Source organism: Sceloporus occidentalis, unplaced genomic scaffold (genome assembly GCF_023333645.1).
Source record: "Sceloporus occidentalis isolate IW3139 unplaced genomic scaffold, rSceOcc1.0.p SCAF_4, whole genome shotgun sequence".
In the NCBI taxonomy this organism is placed as follows: domain Eukaryota; kingdom Metazoa; phylum Chordata; class Lepidosauria; order Squamata; family Phrynosomatidae; genus Sceloporus; species Sceloporus occidentalis.
The window spans coordinates 134,871,854-134,890,617 of record NW_028316984.1 but is presented as its reverse complement, the minus strand read 5'-3'; the positions used below and the strand labels follow the sequence as shown (position 1 = coordinate 134,890,617).

General features: G+C 38.4%; 1 protein-coding gene across 4 annotated transcripts in view; it reads right to left on the bottom strand.

Annotated features, from left to right (window-relative positions):
• Positions 1-18,764, bottom strand: part of CSTPP1 (centriolar satellite-associated tubulin polyglutamylase complex regulator 1) — a 198,590-nt gene that overhangs the window by 163,093 nt on the left and 16,733 nt on the right. For all 4 annotated transcript variants that reach the window (XM_089521578.1, XM_089521579.1, XM_089521577.1 and 1 more), the window contains exon 2: positions 12,695-12,797. In XM_089521578.1, the coding sequence (XP_089377704.1) occupies positions 12,695-12,797 (103 nt within the window). The remainder of the gene's footprint in view (positions 1-12,694; positions 12,798-18,764) is intronic.

Sequence of the window (18,764 nt, the reverse complement as noted above, 5' to 3'; positions counted from 1 at the left end):
ACTTGTCAACTCTATGATAGTCAATCATGCTTAAGGGTTATCATAAGCCAAAATTACTTGGAGACAAACAACAACAAAACAACAACAGGCCCAACAAGCATACGAACAGTGCTCCGGACCTGAACAGAATCATCTTGGTAAGCAAGTTAGTATAGCAGAATGCAGGCATAGATAATGAGGGAAAGGCAGCAAGAGGGGCCTGACTATGAATTGTCTTTTAAAAATTGCTCACATCTCAAACATGTCACAGCATCAAGCCCTCAGAAACATTGATTGTGTGTACATGTGCAGAGACATGTATATTTGTGACCTCTCAGAAAGTGCAAAGCTCCTTAAGCAAACTGGAGGATCTGCTACAGAATCCATCTGATGCAACATTATCCACAATTTCTGGAGAGTATGTCCCATCACTTCTTTCATTCAACAAATCATTGGGATATCAAGGCAAGCCTTTGTTAGTTAATGTTCCTTCCCAACGCTCCTGGGAGCAAGGAAACCTAGCTATCACTGAAGACCTGTCAGGAATCTGCAACACAGAATCCCAGTGGACGCTTCTATCTGAAAGGATCACTTCACAGCCAGGTTGGTGACAGCAGTAGCTTCACACCTGTCACACAGCTTGTTGTAGACAGCCAGTGTTTGTGAGATAACAGTGTCATCTCCTCACTGGAGCAGGGACAATGCTGAGGCCTAGAGGAGGAGTAATGAGGGAGATAAATTTAAAAATGCACTGATAAAAAGGCTCAAAGGAAGAAAGAAAATACAGAGAAGGTCTTGGACAGGGGGATGAGAGCTACAGGATGCAAATATTTTAAAAGATATTAAGAAGCTCAGAAGATAATGAAAATCTGAACCGTAATCTCAAAATTGTTCTGAATGGGCTTGAGGAAGAGAAAAAACAGACTCTCTAGCCCTGGGGCTATTCTCCAGCTTGCTGTCTGGTGGCTCAATCACAGGCCGGAAGAGTCTGCAATCACCACAATTTACTATTTTTACTCTGAAATTATCCCCTAACCCCCACCTTGTTGAAAACAGCCTTTTTGCAAAATAATCTGACAGAAATTAAGAAATCCCAGAACAATCTTTTTGATCAGAAAAAGATGCACAAACATTTTGCTATTTCTTCTAAAAAGGGGTGTGTGTTTGGGCAGGTAATATTTCATTGTACCTTCATTGAAGATGTTACATTTCCTAAAAAATGTGAAAAATAAAAATATAAAGAGATAATTTTCCTTCCAGAGGTGAAGAAACTGGATTCTTAAAAGTTGCAATGTTTCCACAAACTTGCCAAAATGGGATATGACTTCCAGTTTGCTATCAATGAACCAAGTGTGGCCTGCTGGTGAAAACTGACACCCCCCCCCCTTAATTGACCATCAATTTTTTTGGGTTTACAACATCCAGAATAATTTTTTAGAGTTCCAGTTTTACGAATAAAGCAGTAAAACCCATTGGCCCTTTGGGTAGCCACATCTCCCAATCAAGTACTTCATTATGGTCATCTGCCATGGATGCCCCAAAAGGAGAAGAGAGCTTTCTTTTCTGGTAAACTCTTTTGTTAGTTAGGAAAATAATACAGGACTCAAGCTGCCACGGTGCCAGACTTATACTGAACCTGATGTGCCTCCCTGTCACACCAAGCTTGAATGGCAGATCCCATGGATGCTATCAGTATGCTGAAGACACTCTTCAAAAATAGGCTCAGCTAAGGATAATGTGTCTTCTCTCAATGAATGCCTGGAGGAGGTATGTTATGCATCTATTTTTTACTTTTTTAACCTGTTGTTGGTCCTCATCTCAATCCATAGGGAAATGTGCATAAGAATTATTATTATTATTATTATTATTATTATTTAGTCCATTTACCCTTTTGGATAATGACATGTCCAGCTACAACTCACAAAAGGAAAATTATAGTAGCAACACCTGAAAAAGTGTTCTTCTGCACTGGTTTTTAAAGAGGCACTAGGGAGCATTCAGTTAATAGAATGAATAGAAAACCCTTCTGGAATTCCATATCCTCTCTTCAAGAGTGTCAGAGAAATACAATCCCATTTTCAAAAACTTTTGATCTATAAAATCTGAGCACACTGGCAATCGTTCACTCATGTTCTATGCTGGCTTCATATTTACAAAAACAGCCATAGGTTTGTTTGATCAGACTCAAAAACACACAGACCAAAACAGAGGCCCATCAGATCAAGAACTACAAAGCTGGGAAAGGAGGCTGACACTGGAGATTTTAAGGGAATGCTTTCATCAGTACAAGATCACTATACTTAGAAATTATTAAATGTAACCTTAAAGAAGATGCAATTGATGCTTATTCTAAGGCTTGTTCGGAAGAGATCCGCAACATCTTCAAGGACAAGCAATGACAAAATAAATGCTTGAATGTGATTCAAACAGGGATATTAAATTTTGTCAGTTGAATATTCATTGCATTTCTCAGGGTCCAACTAGCATTCTCATGCCGTCCGAGTTCCTTTGTTAAAATGCACTGTACACTGACCTACCTTTGTACTAAATTTGGAAATTCAATTAGTTGAAAACATGGCAGACGGATTGATCAGCGGTAGATCTAGGAGTGAGCATATCACAGTGACATAAATGTGAGCCAACTGACTAGGACCCAAGTTGCTTCAATGACTCAACTCAGCAATAAATGACACACTAACTGGACTTACAACCTTTTTATTTTTAGCAAGTGACTTGCTGGCGTCATTCACTTTGAGCAGCAGGCAAGACCCACTCCCAAACCATGGGGCGCATTTCTCAGAGGTGAACAACAAATGCATTAGGCAATGAGTTTGAGGTAGGAGGATCCTTCTAAAGTTTTTGAAAAGCTTTAAAAGGCTCCTCCAATGTGTGTACTGGGGATAGACTGTCAAGCAGACCTCAACCCCTGCCACAAGCCCACTGAATAATACATTTGCTGTTCCGCTCTGAGAAATGTATCTTGCCTCCTTTTTATTTTTAAATTAAAATTGACTTTCAGACTTGACTTCAGACTTGATTTGAAAGTATCTTGCAAAGACCTGACACTTGACTTGAGACTTGATGTGTGACTTGGAGTAAAAGACTTGAATACACCACACCAATATTAAAATTATTCTACTGGTTTCCAGTTAGTTTTTAGGTAAAGTACATAGTTTTGGTTATTACCTTTAAAGCCCCATGTGGTTTGGGGTCCAGGTTACTGATGGGATCGCCTCCTCCCGTATAATCCACCCCATACACTCAGGTCACAAACACAAAGCGAGCCAAAGAATTCCAAAAAAGAAGAAAAAAAAAACAGCACATGCTTTATAGACTATAGCAAGCGCTTTAACATGAAAAGCTATGGAATGATCTTAAAGACATGGGAGTCCCACAACATTTGATAGCCCTGATGAGAAATCTGTACTTAGGAAAAGAGGCTACTATAAGAATAGAATATGGAAAAACAGAATGGTTCCCAGGGGCAGGCCACCCTGCATTTCATCACTCTATCTGTTCAATTTGTATGGAGACAATATCGTATGTAGAGCAGAAATATTATTATTATTATTATTATTATTATTATTATTATTATTATTATTATTATTATTTCTTACCCACCTCTGCCCAAGGGTCAAAGCAAGATACAACATAGATGAAAATACAAAATACAATTATTATTATCATTATTATTATTGGGTTGCAAATCTCAAACCCAAATATGTTCATATTTTGGTTTGCAATTTTGCTAACATTTACATTTTTCACACATTTTGTCCATTGTCTGAAGTATATCTGACGGCATTTTCAAACACATACATTTAGTCGCATATCATCATTTGGGGAAGGTGAAAGAAACATTCTCATGATTTCTTGCCAATGATAGGAAAGCTAAAAATAGCTAGGCTTAGCATTTAGCAGGTTCTACCTCGATAAATCCATTAAAATTTTGGTTAATATTAGTTTCTTTTCTATCCCAAGGCTCAAATGGCATATTGGTTAAATTTGCAGGACTATTCACACTGGCCAGTAAAGAAAATCGAAAATATACATTAGTAATACTTTTATTAAGCCAGCCAGAAAGCTGAAAACTAGCATCTGAAGCTCACTGACATCTTCATCAGGCAAAGATGGCCAAAAAACAACACAGGAGAAACAAAAGTGAGTCACAAAAGCCTGCAGGGATCTGTATCTTGTAATTTTGGATGTTAAATCAGAGTGTTTTTATGCAGGCAAAAATGTGAGTCCTCACTCCCACCACAGTCCCCAGCACAAAGGCTGAAAGGAGACCGTAACATTTCAGTTCTCCACTGGAGCCACAAAAGATCTTCTGAGATCTGAAAGCCCCTTTTTATTACCAAATTCTTTGGTAATTATTTGATATTCTTTTGGTAATTATTTGGTAAATTTGTACACCACAAAGAGGATGTTCCATGGTTTCTTTAGGCATTCCAAGTGGAAGTCACTGAGCATCTATGTGCCTCCACATACCTGGATTTTTGGGTCATATAAACAAACCTGCAGAATTCCAGGATTCAGCCTGGGCAAGCTGTGAGCTGAAGGAGAAACCATATTCTCCGAGTTGCTTTTTCACCCAAGCAGAAGAAGACACAGGCATACCAAAGCTTACTCACATCCCTTACTATGCCATATGATTGAACAGTTGCACAAAGAGGTCTAATTATACTGAACAAAGCAACTAGTTGGGGAAAAGTTCAGCTGTCCCCCTACCATGCCCCTCATCTTTTATTTAACTGCATTTCTCTGGGCTGCTTTAGGTTTTAAAAAATGTGGAGAAAAATATAGACTTTGCATGACTTGCCATTTGCTCCCATTGCACAAAAGACATTTAAAGGATTCTCTGCTTCATATCTTTGCTTGGATGGAAGATTTTACTGGGAAACAATGTGGAATGTCAGGAATGCCAGCAATGTTCAGTACACAAATGGCCACCTGTGCCACACACAGCATGGCATTCCCCAATACTGTCATTTTTCACAAGCTGTGACCTCCCTTACCCCTATTGACCTGAAGACAAATACATCATTCTTGCAATTATCTGTTATTCATGTTGAGCCATTGCAGCCTGGTTTTAGGAACACTTAATTCTTTAAGGTATTCACCATAGTCTTCACATTGTCATACCTACATTAAGGATTAAGGAGTCAAGAGAAAATTCCTATCCTTCCAAAAACAAAATCTGTTTCATTAAGGCTATTTGTTCCTTTTGAATTGCCTCAATATGAAATCCCTCAGATCTAGGAAGAGCATAAAAGGCTATACATCTTAAATATTTGGAATAAAACACAAATCAAAGTGCCAACAATTGGAAGTCAATTCAATGTTTTTGTTTTTTCTATTTTTTCCAAAAAAAAAAAAAAAAATCAGTTTCTGAAAGATGAAGAATAGATAAGAGTTAAAGATTAGTATACCGCAAAGTACAGTGGTTATTTAATTACTTTCTACTTTGTGTTTCTTTTGACCAGGGACACAAAACAGGGTATAAATTCAAAAATTTTGGAACAAAGTCCAGTTAAACATTACAGTCAAGCCCTTCGTATCCACGGAATCTGCATCTATGGATTCAATCATCCAGGGCCTGAAAATACCCCCCTCCCCAAAAAAATTCACAAAAGCAAACGTTGATTTTGCCGCTTTATACCAGGTACACCATTTTACTACACAACTGTATAAATGGGACTTGAGGATTCATACATTTGGGTATCCATGGGGGGTCCTAGAACCAAACCCTAGCAGATACCAAGGTTTCAAAAACACGAAAGAAGGTAAAGAAGAATTTGGTAGAAATCAAACAAAAAAAGTCACCAGGAGAACACCAAGTTTTTTCATCTACAGCCTTATTATGAAAATAGCATTTTACTCCTACAAAGGGAAATGTAGTCCTCTGGATGTTACTGAGCTACAATCTCACTGTCTATGTTGGTTAGGGTTAAAATCCAACATCATGGCATATTCTTCATCCTCCTTTATACAGAAGACCTCCACCTACTCATGTTTCCTTCCTCCTCATGTTTAGTATAGGGAAAATTGGAAATACAGATATACCTCAGTTATATTCTTTCCCTGTGCAACCTTTATTGCACTGTTTACTACAGACGTGCTGCTGCAACATGACACCAAAAGTCTGTGTTTCTCTAGCCCTCTTTCACCATACCAATGCTGGTAGGTGGAAAGAGGAGGTGGGTTGGTGTAAAAAGACTAAAAATGAACTTCTTGTCAGATGCTTTGTTAACTGAGATGTGTCTCTATGATGGCTACAAGCTGGAGAATAACTAAAACCAGAAGAAATAAACAACACTGACTTTTCTTTATTCTCCAAACTCTTGCTTTAGGAATTTCTTCCAAAAGTGCCAATCAATCACTTTATTTACATACGGTCTTTCCCCCCAAAATGGGACTCAAGGCAATTTACATAATAAAAGTGTACAAGTTAAACCAAATATAGTGAAAAACATGCAAAAGGTTACTATTAAAAATAATACTAAACTGTCTGTATTATTAAAACCGTAGAAAATATTAATTTAAAAGCACAAAATAAAAACACTACCACATCAAAATAGAAAAACCATTATATAAAACAGCCATTTCTTTAATGCCTGCTGGAAAAGAAGCCTTCACTTGAGAGCAGAAAAATAGCAAAGAGGACACTGACCTAACCTCTGAAGGAAGGGAATTCCAGAGTATAAGAACAGCCATGTAGGCCATCTCCCACCAAATGTGTCAGGAAAGATGGTGGGATTGAGAGAACTTACTTCCCCAAATGTATTAGTAAATTAGAAGGATACAAAGTACAATGAGGTTTTGTGGACGGAAGGTACATAAAAATGGAATTGATTTCAGTTGTTTCCAATTCCAAAACTGCAATTCAGCATGGGTGCAGATATAACAGGTCAAATTCCATCCATGCTGCGCAACCTGGAGGACAAGGCACTCTTTTACACACACACACACGCACGCACACACACACACACTGACCAGACTATATTGTTTTCTCCTGTCCACACATGTAAGCCATCTAGGAATGGGACCTGAATCATTAAATTCCAAAACAGAACCAAGTTTAGAAGGTATTTATTATACAATAAAAGAAAAGAAGACAGAAGAATATGACTGCACACACACGGAAAAATAAACAGAATAGATATAGGCATACTTGGACTTTCATATAACGCACACACACAAACACACAGTTCCTTCGGTCCTTCATTTATAGTATGAGCAATCCTTCTGGGATGCCTCTAATAAACTAAATTCCCATACTGTCTCACCTAGGAAACTGCATTTTTCAGCTTAACATGCTACAGTACTACAACAGTTGCAAACCATGACTGGCATCTTGTTCAATATTTACAAGACTGTAAGCGGGACCTTTTTTTTAACTCCTGAGATTCACATTTACCATCCTCAATGACCAAACATGGCAACAGAAACTTACCTCTTAAGCCAGGCAGAACCCCAAACAATGGTGTATAGATATTGTAGATCATGTAAAATTATGACTGCAGCACTCTCTCGTTTGTAGGACACATTGAGACAAACAGTTGCAATATGACCCCACAGAGGTATCTCCAAATGTCTGGCTTGTCCCATGGCTGAGACAGCACTGCAGTCTTAATTTCCCAGCACCTTTATTTGCAGAGCCTCAGAAACCCTTTTCTTGGGGCATTGCCTGGCTTAAGTAGTAGGTTTTTGAGAAGTAACATTGGCAGAGGTAACTATGATTGTAGAAGTCCATCACAGCTATGTCGGTTGATGTATATCTTCGTCAACGATTTCACATGAACTGGCCATGACATTAACTACAATTTGCTCCAAACCATGCTGATCAAAGACAGAACTCCTGGCATGTATTATCAACTTAATGCATAGAAAAGAGTTGAGATTGGCATTGGCTGCCATTGTAATGGCAATTCTGTAGAATTCTGTGTGTTGCTAATTGGACACCACACACACACACACACAGGAATGACAGACTAGATTATACAAAACACATTAGTATTACACACACGTACAGTTAATAAGAATGCATGTATAGATATTAATTCCATGTATAAAAACATTTTTCAGGGTGTAAATACCTTGAATGCACCAGATCCTGTTTGATCTTAGAAGCAGAGTCAGGTCTGGTGCATTTGGATGTGGGAACGTAGGACCAACAAGAAATACCAAGTACAGTACTACACTACATTTCAGAGGACGGGAATGGTAAACCACCTAAGTATTCTTTGCCTAAGAAAATCCTATGAAATTCATGGGGCTGTCATAAGTCAACAGGTGACTTCAAGGCATACAAAAAACATCATGTGTAAAACACTTCTCAAACACATATTTGGCATCAAGCCAACCACTACTATTGCTGTTGCTGAGCTTTCCAAACTTTCCAACAAGATTACTTCTTGCTTTGTTACTTTTTTTCCATGCCAGGATCCTGTCCTGAACCTCCCTGCTTTTTCATTCACACTAACACAGATTCTTGAAACTCCTGCAGTTTTCCACAAAGTAACTTTCCTTCACTGTGGTTATTGATATAATTCTCAATCCAACACCTGTTCTCAATCCAACACCTGTTAGATATCAAATTAGACATGGAAGAAAAAGGCAAAATAAAGGACTAGAAGAATTATGACCAAATGTCAAATTTTTCACAACTGTATTTAAAGAAATGTATATATTGTGTCTATAATCTGGCAACTAACATGGAAATAATACATCAAAACAGGCAGTGCTTCCTCACACAAACAAAAATTATCCACTGGGTCCATTTTTAACTTTTGTATTGTTAAGTGATAATTGTGCCAGTGGGTAAGCTACAACAGGGACAAGAGCTGCAGGCATAATGTTAATAACTGAAGCAATTTAAAAGGTTTGATGATGATAAGCGACGTTCAGCACAGAAACAATAAATAGTTCATACTGTAAACTCAAACAGCTACAGTGCAATGAATCCAATGATCTCTCTCTGACTCTAGAAAAGCAAAGCAAAAGAAAAGAAATGGAAAAGGAAAAGTGAGTGGGAGAGGATAATGGGAAGTCCACAGTGAATTGATTTTACAACCACTGAAAATGGGGAGATGTTGGGGGGAAATTGAACGCACATTGATGCAAAACCCAGAAATTAATCTTCTCTCTGTCACAGGGAGAACTGCAGTCATCTAATCATAATGACTGATTTGCCATTTTTAAATAAGACCCATTTATTGATATTAATCACTATCTTATTGGAACCAACTAAGGGGCGAAACAGACCGGCTCTAAACACCAGCTGCCCAGCAGCTTGGAGGCATAGGAGGTTGAATCCAGAGCAAACGGAGGTACTAGCGATAGGTTCCCTAGGTCCTGGGAAGGAAATTAGTCAACCTGTCCTGGACAGGGTCACACTTCCCCTAAAGGACGATGTTCGCAGTTTGGGAGTACTCCTGGACTCATCACTACAATTGACATCTCAAGTAGATGCAACAGCCAGGAGTGCTTGGTATCAACTTCGGTTGATGTGCCAACTGCATCCCTACCTGGACCGAAAGGACCTTGAAGCAGTGGTACATGCACTGGTAATCTCTCACCTTGATTTCTGTAATGCGCTCTATATGGGGCTACCCTTGTACCAAGTTCTGAAGCTTCAATTAGTACAAAACGCAGTAGCCAGATTAGTCACTGGTTCTTCGAAATTTGACCATATAACACCTACCTTGAAAGATCTTCATTGGCTACCTATCAGCTTTCGGGCGCAATACAAGATGTTGGTTATCACCTATAAAGCCCTACATGGCTTTGGCCCGAGTTACTTAAAGGAACGCCTCTCCCTGTATAATCGCCCCGCACTCTCAGAATGTGCGGGAAAAATCTGTTGGAAGTACATCCATCCAGACTGGTTTCAACTTCTCAAAGAACCTTTACTTCAGTGGCTCCTAAACTATGAAACAACCTCCTGGAAGAGATCTATCTTATTACCTCCTTAGAGGATTTCAAGAGGGCAGTTAAGAAGGATCTCTTCTGGCAAGCCTATCCACCCAATCTTCTGTAAAGACATAATTCACTCTTCTATTCAGGGTCAGAATATTATATCTTGTAATTGGTTGACTGTACTGTTTTTAATTGTTTTAATGCTTGAAAATTATATGTTTTATTCTTGTATGTTATTGTTGGGTTGTAATCCCACCTTGATCCACCTGGGAGAGGCAGGAAAATATAAATAATTTTTATTATTGTTGTTGTTGTTGTTGTTGCATTTAGATGCCACATGCCCACAATATGCTCGGGAGTCACCCAGCTGCCTAGATGTGGGCCAGCTTCCAGGTGCTCCAATGGTGCAGCATTTAGAGCTGGACACTACAGGAGAGCCATAAAACCGCAGCAGGGCAGGAAAAGCTGGCTTTTTCCTGGCTCAAAAAAGAGTGGCAATTTGCCACTTCTTTTTAGGCTAGCAAAAAGGCAGATTGGGGTGGCTGTGTGCAGTTGCCACAGCCTCAATCCAGCTTTCTCAGGGGCAGCTTCAAGTCATCCCTTTGAGGTGGTCTGTTTCGCCCCTAAACAAAGCTGAAACTAGAGGTGGGAGAGAACTTTGGCCCACATTTTTAAGCACAACAGCCTAATTCACACTTTCTGGTTTAAAATGCAGATCACAGCACAGTTATCATTCAGACTATGCATTTATCTAAAAACATGTCATTTTCTTCTCAGTACCCATATATGTATATAAAGGAAAGTGGTGTACAAAACACAGTGGGAAAGAATTTGGCAGAAGTGTTTGAAATATACAATATCCCAAACCTGAAAGAAAACTGATATAAAATGTTTTATCAATGGTATCTTAGCCCTAGCAAATTGGCTAAAATATATAAAAATTGTAATAGTAGATGCTAGCAGTGCGGTGAATCTGTAGGAACCCTCTTCCACTGTTGGGGGACGAGTAAACATGCTAAAAAATATTGGAGAATGATTAACGATTTAATTAGTGGGATAATTGGTAATAAATTAGAACTGAAACCAGAAATTTATTTATTGGGAATATTTGAAGACCAAATTGAAAAAAAAATTGAGGAAATCCTATTTTATATGATTACCATTGCCAGAGTCCTGTTTGCACAAAAATGGAAAGTAAAAGAAATTCCAAGTAAAGAAGATTGGCTTTGGAAACTTTACAATATTATTGAAATGGGTAACCTAACTTGTTTATTAAAGGGAAACTCTCTAGAAAAATTCAACAAGGATTGGGAGAAAGTTACTGAATTTATAAGAGAGTAATGGGGGAAATAGCAATTCTGAATTTGAAACAGAGAAATAGGTTGATACCAAGGTAAAGCTATAGATATGTGAACTAAACAAGTCAATGATGAAATTATAAAAGATTTATGAATAAAATAAGTATAATGGAAGGTTATATTATGAATTATATTAATGGAGAGAAGGAAAGAAAAAATAAATAAAAGTCAATATATATGTACAGAAAGAAGGATTAATAGCGAGGAAGTTGGAATGAATGTTTAGTATGTAGGTTTAGTATGTTATTATATTCTGAATTTCTTTTAAGTGGATAAAAAGAAGAATTGATGTGGGAATGGATTATGAGGGATAGGTATGTAGCTGAAGGTGAGTGTATATTGAGAAAGAGGAGTAGGTATAAGTAAGAAGAAGGTACAGTGGACCCTTGTTATACGCTGGGGTTTGGTTCCAAGATCCCCCGTGTATAACAAAATCCGTGTATGCTCAAGTCCCATTAAATATAATGACATAGCAAAATGGTGTCCCGTATAAAAAATGGAAAATCAAGGTAAATTTATACTTTTTTGGAACATTTTCAAACCGTGTATGCTTGAATCCGTGTATAAAAATCCATGTATAAGAAGGGCCGACTGTAGTTAGGCGAAAGAAAACGAAAGTAAGGAAGGAGAGAAAGATTGGAATGGAAGAACAAAATGGCTAAAAGGGAAGGGCAGATTGAGAAAGAAGAAGAAGAGGAGTAGTGTAAGAGAGAAAGGATAAGGAATAATTGGATGAGTGGGGCAAGGAAAATAGGAAAAGGGAGAAAGAATAATTAGTATTGATGTGGTTGTAAAAAAAAATTCTTTGAATTTGTTGTTTGTTTGCTTTATATTTTCTTATTTTTAACTGAAACAATTAAACATTATTATTTTAAAAAATTAAAAAATGTGTTTTTAAAAAACCAGAAAATGGTGCAAGAATAGAATTGAATTTAAGCCTGAATGCCCACAAAATTTGTCTATTAATTTATCCTCACTAGATGAGAACTATTTTATACTCAGCTCCTTTGAAACACATTTAACTTTGTATCAAGTATTAACTACTGACATGACTGGATATTTCTTTCGGTAAAAGCAACCAAAAACTGCTTGTTTGATACCACTTTAAGTGCCATGCTCAATGCTACAGAATTCTGGGATTTGCAGTGTTGTGTAATAGTTATCCTTCTTTGTAATTTGTAATATTTAGCCTTCTCTGTCAGTGAGCTTTGGTGCCAGAGCAAGCTACAAATCGCAGGATTCCATAACACTGAGCCATGGCAGTTAAAGCGGTATCAAAATGCATTATTTCTGCAGTGCAGATACAGCCTTGATAAACTGTACAGGCAGCTGAGCTGGACTTCATGGTTCACTTAAGTGATTCAACTGGCATTTGATGCCTGCATCGAGAAGTGATTTTCATGTTGCTCTTATTGCAATATTCCCCAAGTACTTACTATTCAGTGAAGAATCTGGCAATACCATATTGACTAATATCTTCTCTGCTTTCCAGAAGCTGACTCACTGCATCTTCCATATATGTGATGACATGTCTTTGAGCTGAAATATAAAAGAAAAACAATTCTAGAAAACTGAAATATTTGGGACCATGAAATTATTGATTTGTTTGCTAGGCTCTCAGTCTTTCGGTACATTACAAAGAGAAAGGATGTTTATCTTATTAATGGTAAAGACAATTGTTTTCCTATCACTTCTCTCTTTCCCCTAGCTTCACAGAATAGTTAAACATTTCTGGATTTGTCACCTGCTTTATGTCATTAGATTTTGCAGATGAAACACATACTGTGATGTAATCTTGTCATCATATTAATCAAAGGTGTTATGTAAAGCATAAATGATAAATGTTATATCCAAGATGATCTGACAGTTTTTTTCCTGGATCATTAAAAAATATATTAAGGCTTGATTTACATTACCATTTTTCACATGTCAGTGAAAACTGCCATGAAGGCACAACTGAATTATAAACTGAAGATGTGTCTTTACAAAGGACCAAACATTAGTGCAAGCAGTGTCTAGAATGAAAATAAGCAATGCACCCAAGTCAGTCTTTTAGTGCAGCACTAGGAAACATAGATATAGTAGTTTTTTGTGTTTTTTTCAGGCTATGTGGCCATGTTCTAGAAGAGTTTCTTCCTGACGTTTCACCAGCATCTGTGGCTGGCATCTTCAGAGAAGATATAATAATAATAATAATAAATAAAAACTTTATTTATATACCGCCTTTCCGCAGTGATCAAAGCGGTTCACAAGACCACCAAATACAATTGCACAATACATCAAATACAAAATAAGTAAAACCGCGAGTGCATATATAATTAAACAAGCATCCTTAAAATCACAAATAAGAACATTAATAACATCTGTCAGTCATAAAGAGCATCTTTCAACAAGGAATAATTTCTACAGGGAGTCAGAAGGATATGCTAACCGGAAAAGATGGGTCTTTCTTAAAGGCATCTAAAGAGGAACTAAGCCTTATCTCCTCCGGAAGCTTGTTCCAGTATGTGGGAGCTGCAGATGAAAATGCTTTTTGGCGAGTTGATGCCAATCTCGTCTTAGGATATTCAAGTAAGCATTTCCCAGTAGTTCTGAGAGTGTGGGGCGGATTGTATGGGGAGAGGCGTAGCCTTTTAAAATTTTACCATTAAGCTTGTGAGGGTATTTTTAATTAATTAGTAGTATACTTTCTTTCTCCTTCCCCCACAAGCATGGGCCATCACTTCTTTAACTAGTTTCAAAACTGAGTTGAAGACCATCCTATTCAGAGAAGCGTTCCCAGGCATTGCGTGACTATTATTTGCTATTTGACGTTTTTAATTTGTTGCCTTTTTTATTGAACCCTTTCCTATATTGTTATGTGTTATTTATATGTATTATACTATTATTTCTTAGATTGTACCTCATGGGTAGGTTTACTCTGATCTATTTTATTGTTTGTATGTACAGTGCTGTGCAAATCTACAGCGCTATATAAATAAAGCATTATTATTATTATTATTATTATTATTACTACTACTACTATTACTATTTTACAACTCCAAAGAAATCAAGTACATGCTTTTAAATGTTGATTTGCAGACAAGACTTTCTGAACAGTTCAACCAGCTCATCCCTGGAAGACACCCAAATAGATACTTTTCCAGGAACAACTGGGTGCACATCACAGCAATGAGAGAACAGTAATTATATAAGAAGCATATGCTCAAGCGATTGAAAATGTGAACACACCATTTATAACTAAAAGAGCGGCTCAAGGATAAGTTTAATTTTTTTTCAAATGGCTTGAGATTTGAAATGACATGTAGGAAAATAAACTAGATCTGTAACAGGTATTATGCTGGTATTGCTGTACCATTCAACAACTGTCCAGAAAGATGGAGCACTATTTCTTCTTCAACGCTCAAAAGAAAGCAATGCTCTTTGGAAGCAACCCTTGCTTGTGGTGTATTGTTAAAGACCATGAGAACTCTTCTTACAAGTGCCATGGAATGCAACTGACCAAGCCATACATGTGCAGATCCAGTTGGGAGAGAAAATAACAAGTACAGAATTTTTTTGTGTTCAAACAGAAGAGAAAACTGTATGAGTTTATTCTTAAATCAGCTTGTAAGTAAGAACTTATAAAATTATTGGAAGGCTGTTCCAAATGTCCATGCCCCAAAACTTCAACTATAGTTTAACAGTTACAGTACAAGGACACAGAACTGTGCACAATTCCATCAGAAAACAGCACAAGGAAAATACTTTGGGGTTACAAATAGCTGGTGCTGGATTATTATTATTTTCTTCCTTGTCAATCGCCCCCTCTCCCTCTGCTTATTTCCCCAGCACCAACTCTGAGTGTAAGTTCTGCAGGCCAATTCAACTATGCTTGTAGTGACTTCACACACCTTTAGTACTTACAATGATAACCTCTGATATCTCAGCATGATTCATAGTTGGAATGGGAGGGTAGGCTGACCATAAGAGGAGACGTAGAGAAGATAATTTGCTAGTAGCAATTATGATTAAAACTTTAGAGGAATTCTGATTGTTATCACAGGTTTTTGCTGTCTAGAACACTATTTAGTACAATGGCAGACTAGGTAAAGCACACCCTGGAAAATACCTTGCAGCCGATAGCCAAGACTGAGCCAGAGGTTCAAAGATATTATCTGGCAATAAAAGATACAGGGCGTAGCTTTATTTAATTATTTTAATGCAAAGGAATAAATTTTAATTTATGTGAGTGATTAAAGAAAAATAACTCTGCGCACCTGTGTCGCCTCAGGGAGGAACAAGTCGTGCAACTCAGGCAGTCGCACTCCTAAAGTTAACAGCAACCAGGTTATTTTCATCTTCTCTCCGCCCTTTTTCCTGCGTGCCCAACTTCTGTACTCAGAGATCTCCCTCCCAGAAATTAACTGAGACAGCAGCGATACTTATTTGATCCAAATACAACATGCCAGTCAACAGTCTTGCTCTTCCTCTTACAAACTTCTTCCCCTATTGCTAGTGTCAGCCCCTCCCTTTCGTTGTTCATTTGTTTAACACTGTGGAAAAGGAGATGTCTTTCTTGTTTGGCCTGGTCTTTTGCCTAAGCCCTGACCTCTGAACATCAGTGAATCGTTACACAAAGTCATGCCAAACATGCAACTGCTTTTGGTGCACCACAAAAGCTGTACTTAACAAGATTATGCTGTGCAACCTGTATTTAAAGGAGTTTAATTTGCTATGCACACTCCTAAAACCCTTATCAGCAGTCTCATAATTCTGCTACAATGGTGGCTTTAAATGTTGAAATAAACTTCCCAACCAATTACTGTTGATTTGGGGGGGGGGGGGGGGAATTCCCTGCTCTTCAGACAAAAAAGTTTCCCATCTAAAGGACATCACAAAAAAGGGAAAGAGCTTGAGGTGGGAAAAGAGAAGGAAAAAAAAGAAAACACAGGCACTAGTTCTTAGTTACAATGTTCTTTTGATGACCAAGTGAAATAGAAATACTTCAAAGCAAGTATAAGGGAGTACTGCTGGCCTCTCAACAGAAGTGATTGCACAATCCTTCCTTTTGTTACAACCTGCTGTGAAGGTATCTGTTGGGTGACAACTGAGAAATCATCATTATTGCAAACAAATGCACCTAATTTATAATTGCGAAGTTGAAGGCTTTCATGGCCGGCATCCATAGTTTTTTGTGGGTTTTTCAAGCTATGCAGCCCTGTTCTAGAACAGTATCTTCCTGACATTTCGCCAGCATCTGTGGCAGTCTCTGAAGATGCCAGCCACAGATGCTGGAGAAACATCAGGAAGAAACTCTTATAGAACATGGCCACATAGCCTGAAAAACCCACCAAAAACTAATTTATAATTGTTTGAATTAACTGATTTGTTCAGTAGAATGCTTTGAATAATTATTTCCCTCTCAAATGTCTCCACCCATCTTTTACATAGCCCAATCACTCTTTTTTTTCTTTTAAGGGGATGGATGGTGCCATATTAGTTGGTAAGTCAAGCTCAGCAGATAACACATTCAAACACTGATATCTAAGGAGAAAGGGTACAAATAGGAGCAAATGGGAATGGTGACAAAATTAAGCAGAACACATGTTTACCATAAATAATGCTTATTGGTGAGACATGGTTGTATATACTGTAGTTATGAAAAAAATCTGAAGGGGAAGATGAAGCAACTACTTGACTTATTTCTATTACTAGGCAAGTTAATTACTTTTTGAAACTCTATTCCTCCCCCCCCCCAAACACCTCATTTCTTGGATGTCTGCCAAACAAGAATAGAATTTAACAGTTAACTGATGAATCTGTGTTCTCATCTCGGTAAATTCTAATCAACATTTTATCCTTCACCTGTTCCTTTTATATAGCTTTGCTACTGATAAAGTTATTTGAGGGCAATCATGGAATCATATCAATTATAGAATCATAGGCTGGTTACAAACCGCCATTAGGGACGTCCTGAGGACGTCCCAGTTTGAAAAAGGGGCGTCTCTTCTAGACGCCCCTTACCCTTTCACGGACTCAGTCCATACAAAATGGTGGCACCCTGTTCATACGGGCACCGCCATTTTGATGTAGCGGACGCTCTGCGTCCGCACGTGGTGCCCTGGAAGTGACGCCACGAGTGCGCCCTTTGGCACTCGCGGTGCCTCTTCCGGGGCCTGAGAAGGAGCGCGATTTCCACGCTCCTTCTCTGCAGCGTCTGGGAGCCGCGCCGTTTAAAGGCTGCGGTTCCCGGACGCTGCAAGCGGAGGCAGAGCCAGACTGCTGCTTCTCAGCGGTCTGTAACGCGCCCCCGAGTTGGAAGAGACCACAAGGGCCATCCAGGTCTAAGCCTCTGCCATGCAGGAACTTACAATCAAAGCATCCCTGACAGATGGCCATCCAGACTCTGTTTAAAGATCTCCAAAGAAGGAGACAACACCACTCTCCAAGTCAGTTTGTTCCATTGTTACTGTCAAGACGTTCCTCCTAATGTTGAGGTGGGATCTCTTTTCCTGTAGCTTGCATCCACTGTTCCGGTTCCTGTTCTCTGGAGCAGCAGAAAACAAGCTTGCTCCATCTTCAATATGACAACTCTTCAAATATTTAAACAAGGCTATCATATCACCTCTTAACCTTCTCTTCTCCAGGCTAAACATACTCAGCTCCCTAAGTCTCTCCTCACAGGGCATGGTTTCCAGATGCTTCACCATTTTGGTTGTCATCCTCTGAACATGCTCCAGCTTCTCAACATCCTTTCTGAATTGTGGTGCCCAGGACTGGACACCTGACCCAAGCAGAATAGAGTGGCACTATTATTTCCTTTGATCTAGATACGACACTTCTATTGTTGCAGCCTAGAATCGCATTGGCCTTTTTAGCTGCCATATCACACTGTTGACTCATGTTCAACTTTCACACGTAGTCCCATTAAGCCTGGTGTCTCTCATCCTATATCTATGCATTTCATTATTTTTCCCCCTAAGTGCAGTACTTTACATTTCTTTGTATTGAAATTCATTTTGTTAACTTTGGCCCAGCTTTCTAATCTATTAAGGTCATTTTGAAATGTGATCTTGTCCTTTGGGGTATTAGCTATTCCTCCTAATTTGCAAATTTGATAAGCATGCTCCCTATTCTTTCATCAAAGTCACTGATAAAAATGTAGAATAGCACTGGGCCCAGGACGGATCCCTGTGGCACCCCACTGGTCACTTGGCTCCTGGATGAAGAAGAGCCATTGCTAAGCACCCTTTGGGTTCGACTGGTCAACCAATTACAAATCCATTTAACAGTTACCTTCTCTAGCCCACATTTTACCAGCTTGTTTGCAAGAATGTCATGGGAACCTTGTCAAAGGCCTTACTGAAATCAAGATATGCAATATCCACAGCATTTCCTTCATCTACCAAGCTGGTATTTTTATATATATATATAAAAAGAGATCAGATTAATCTAGCATGACTTGTTTTTCAGAAAACCATGTTGACTTTTTAAATTATTCTTCTAAATATTCTAAATATTCAC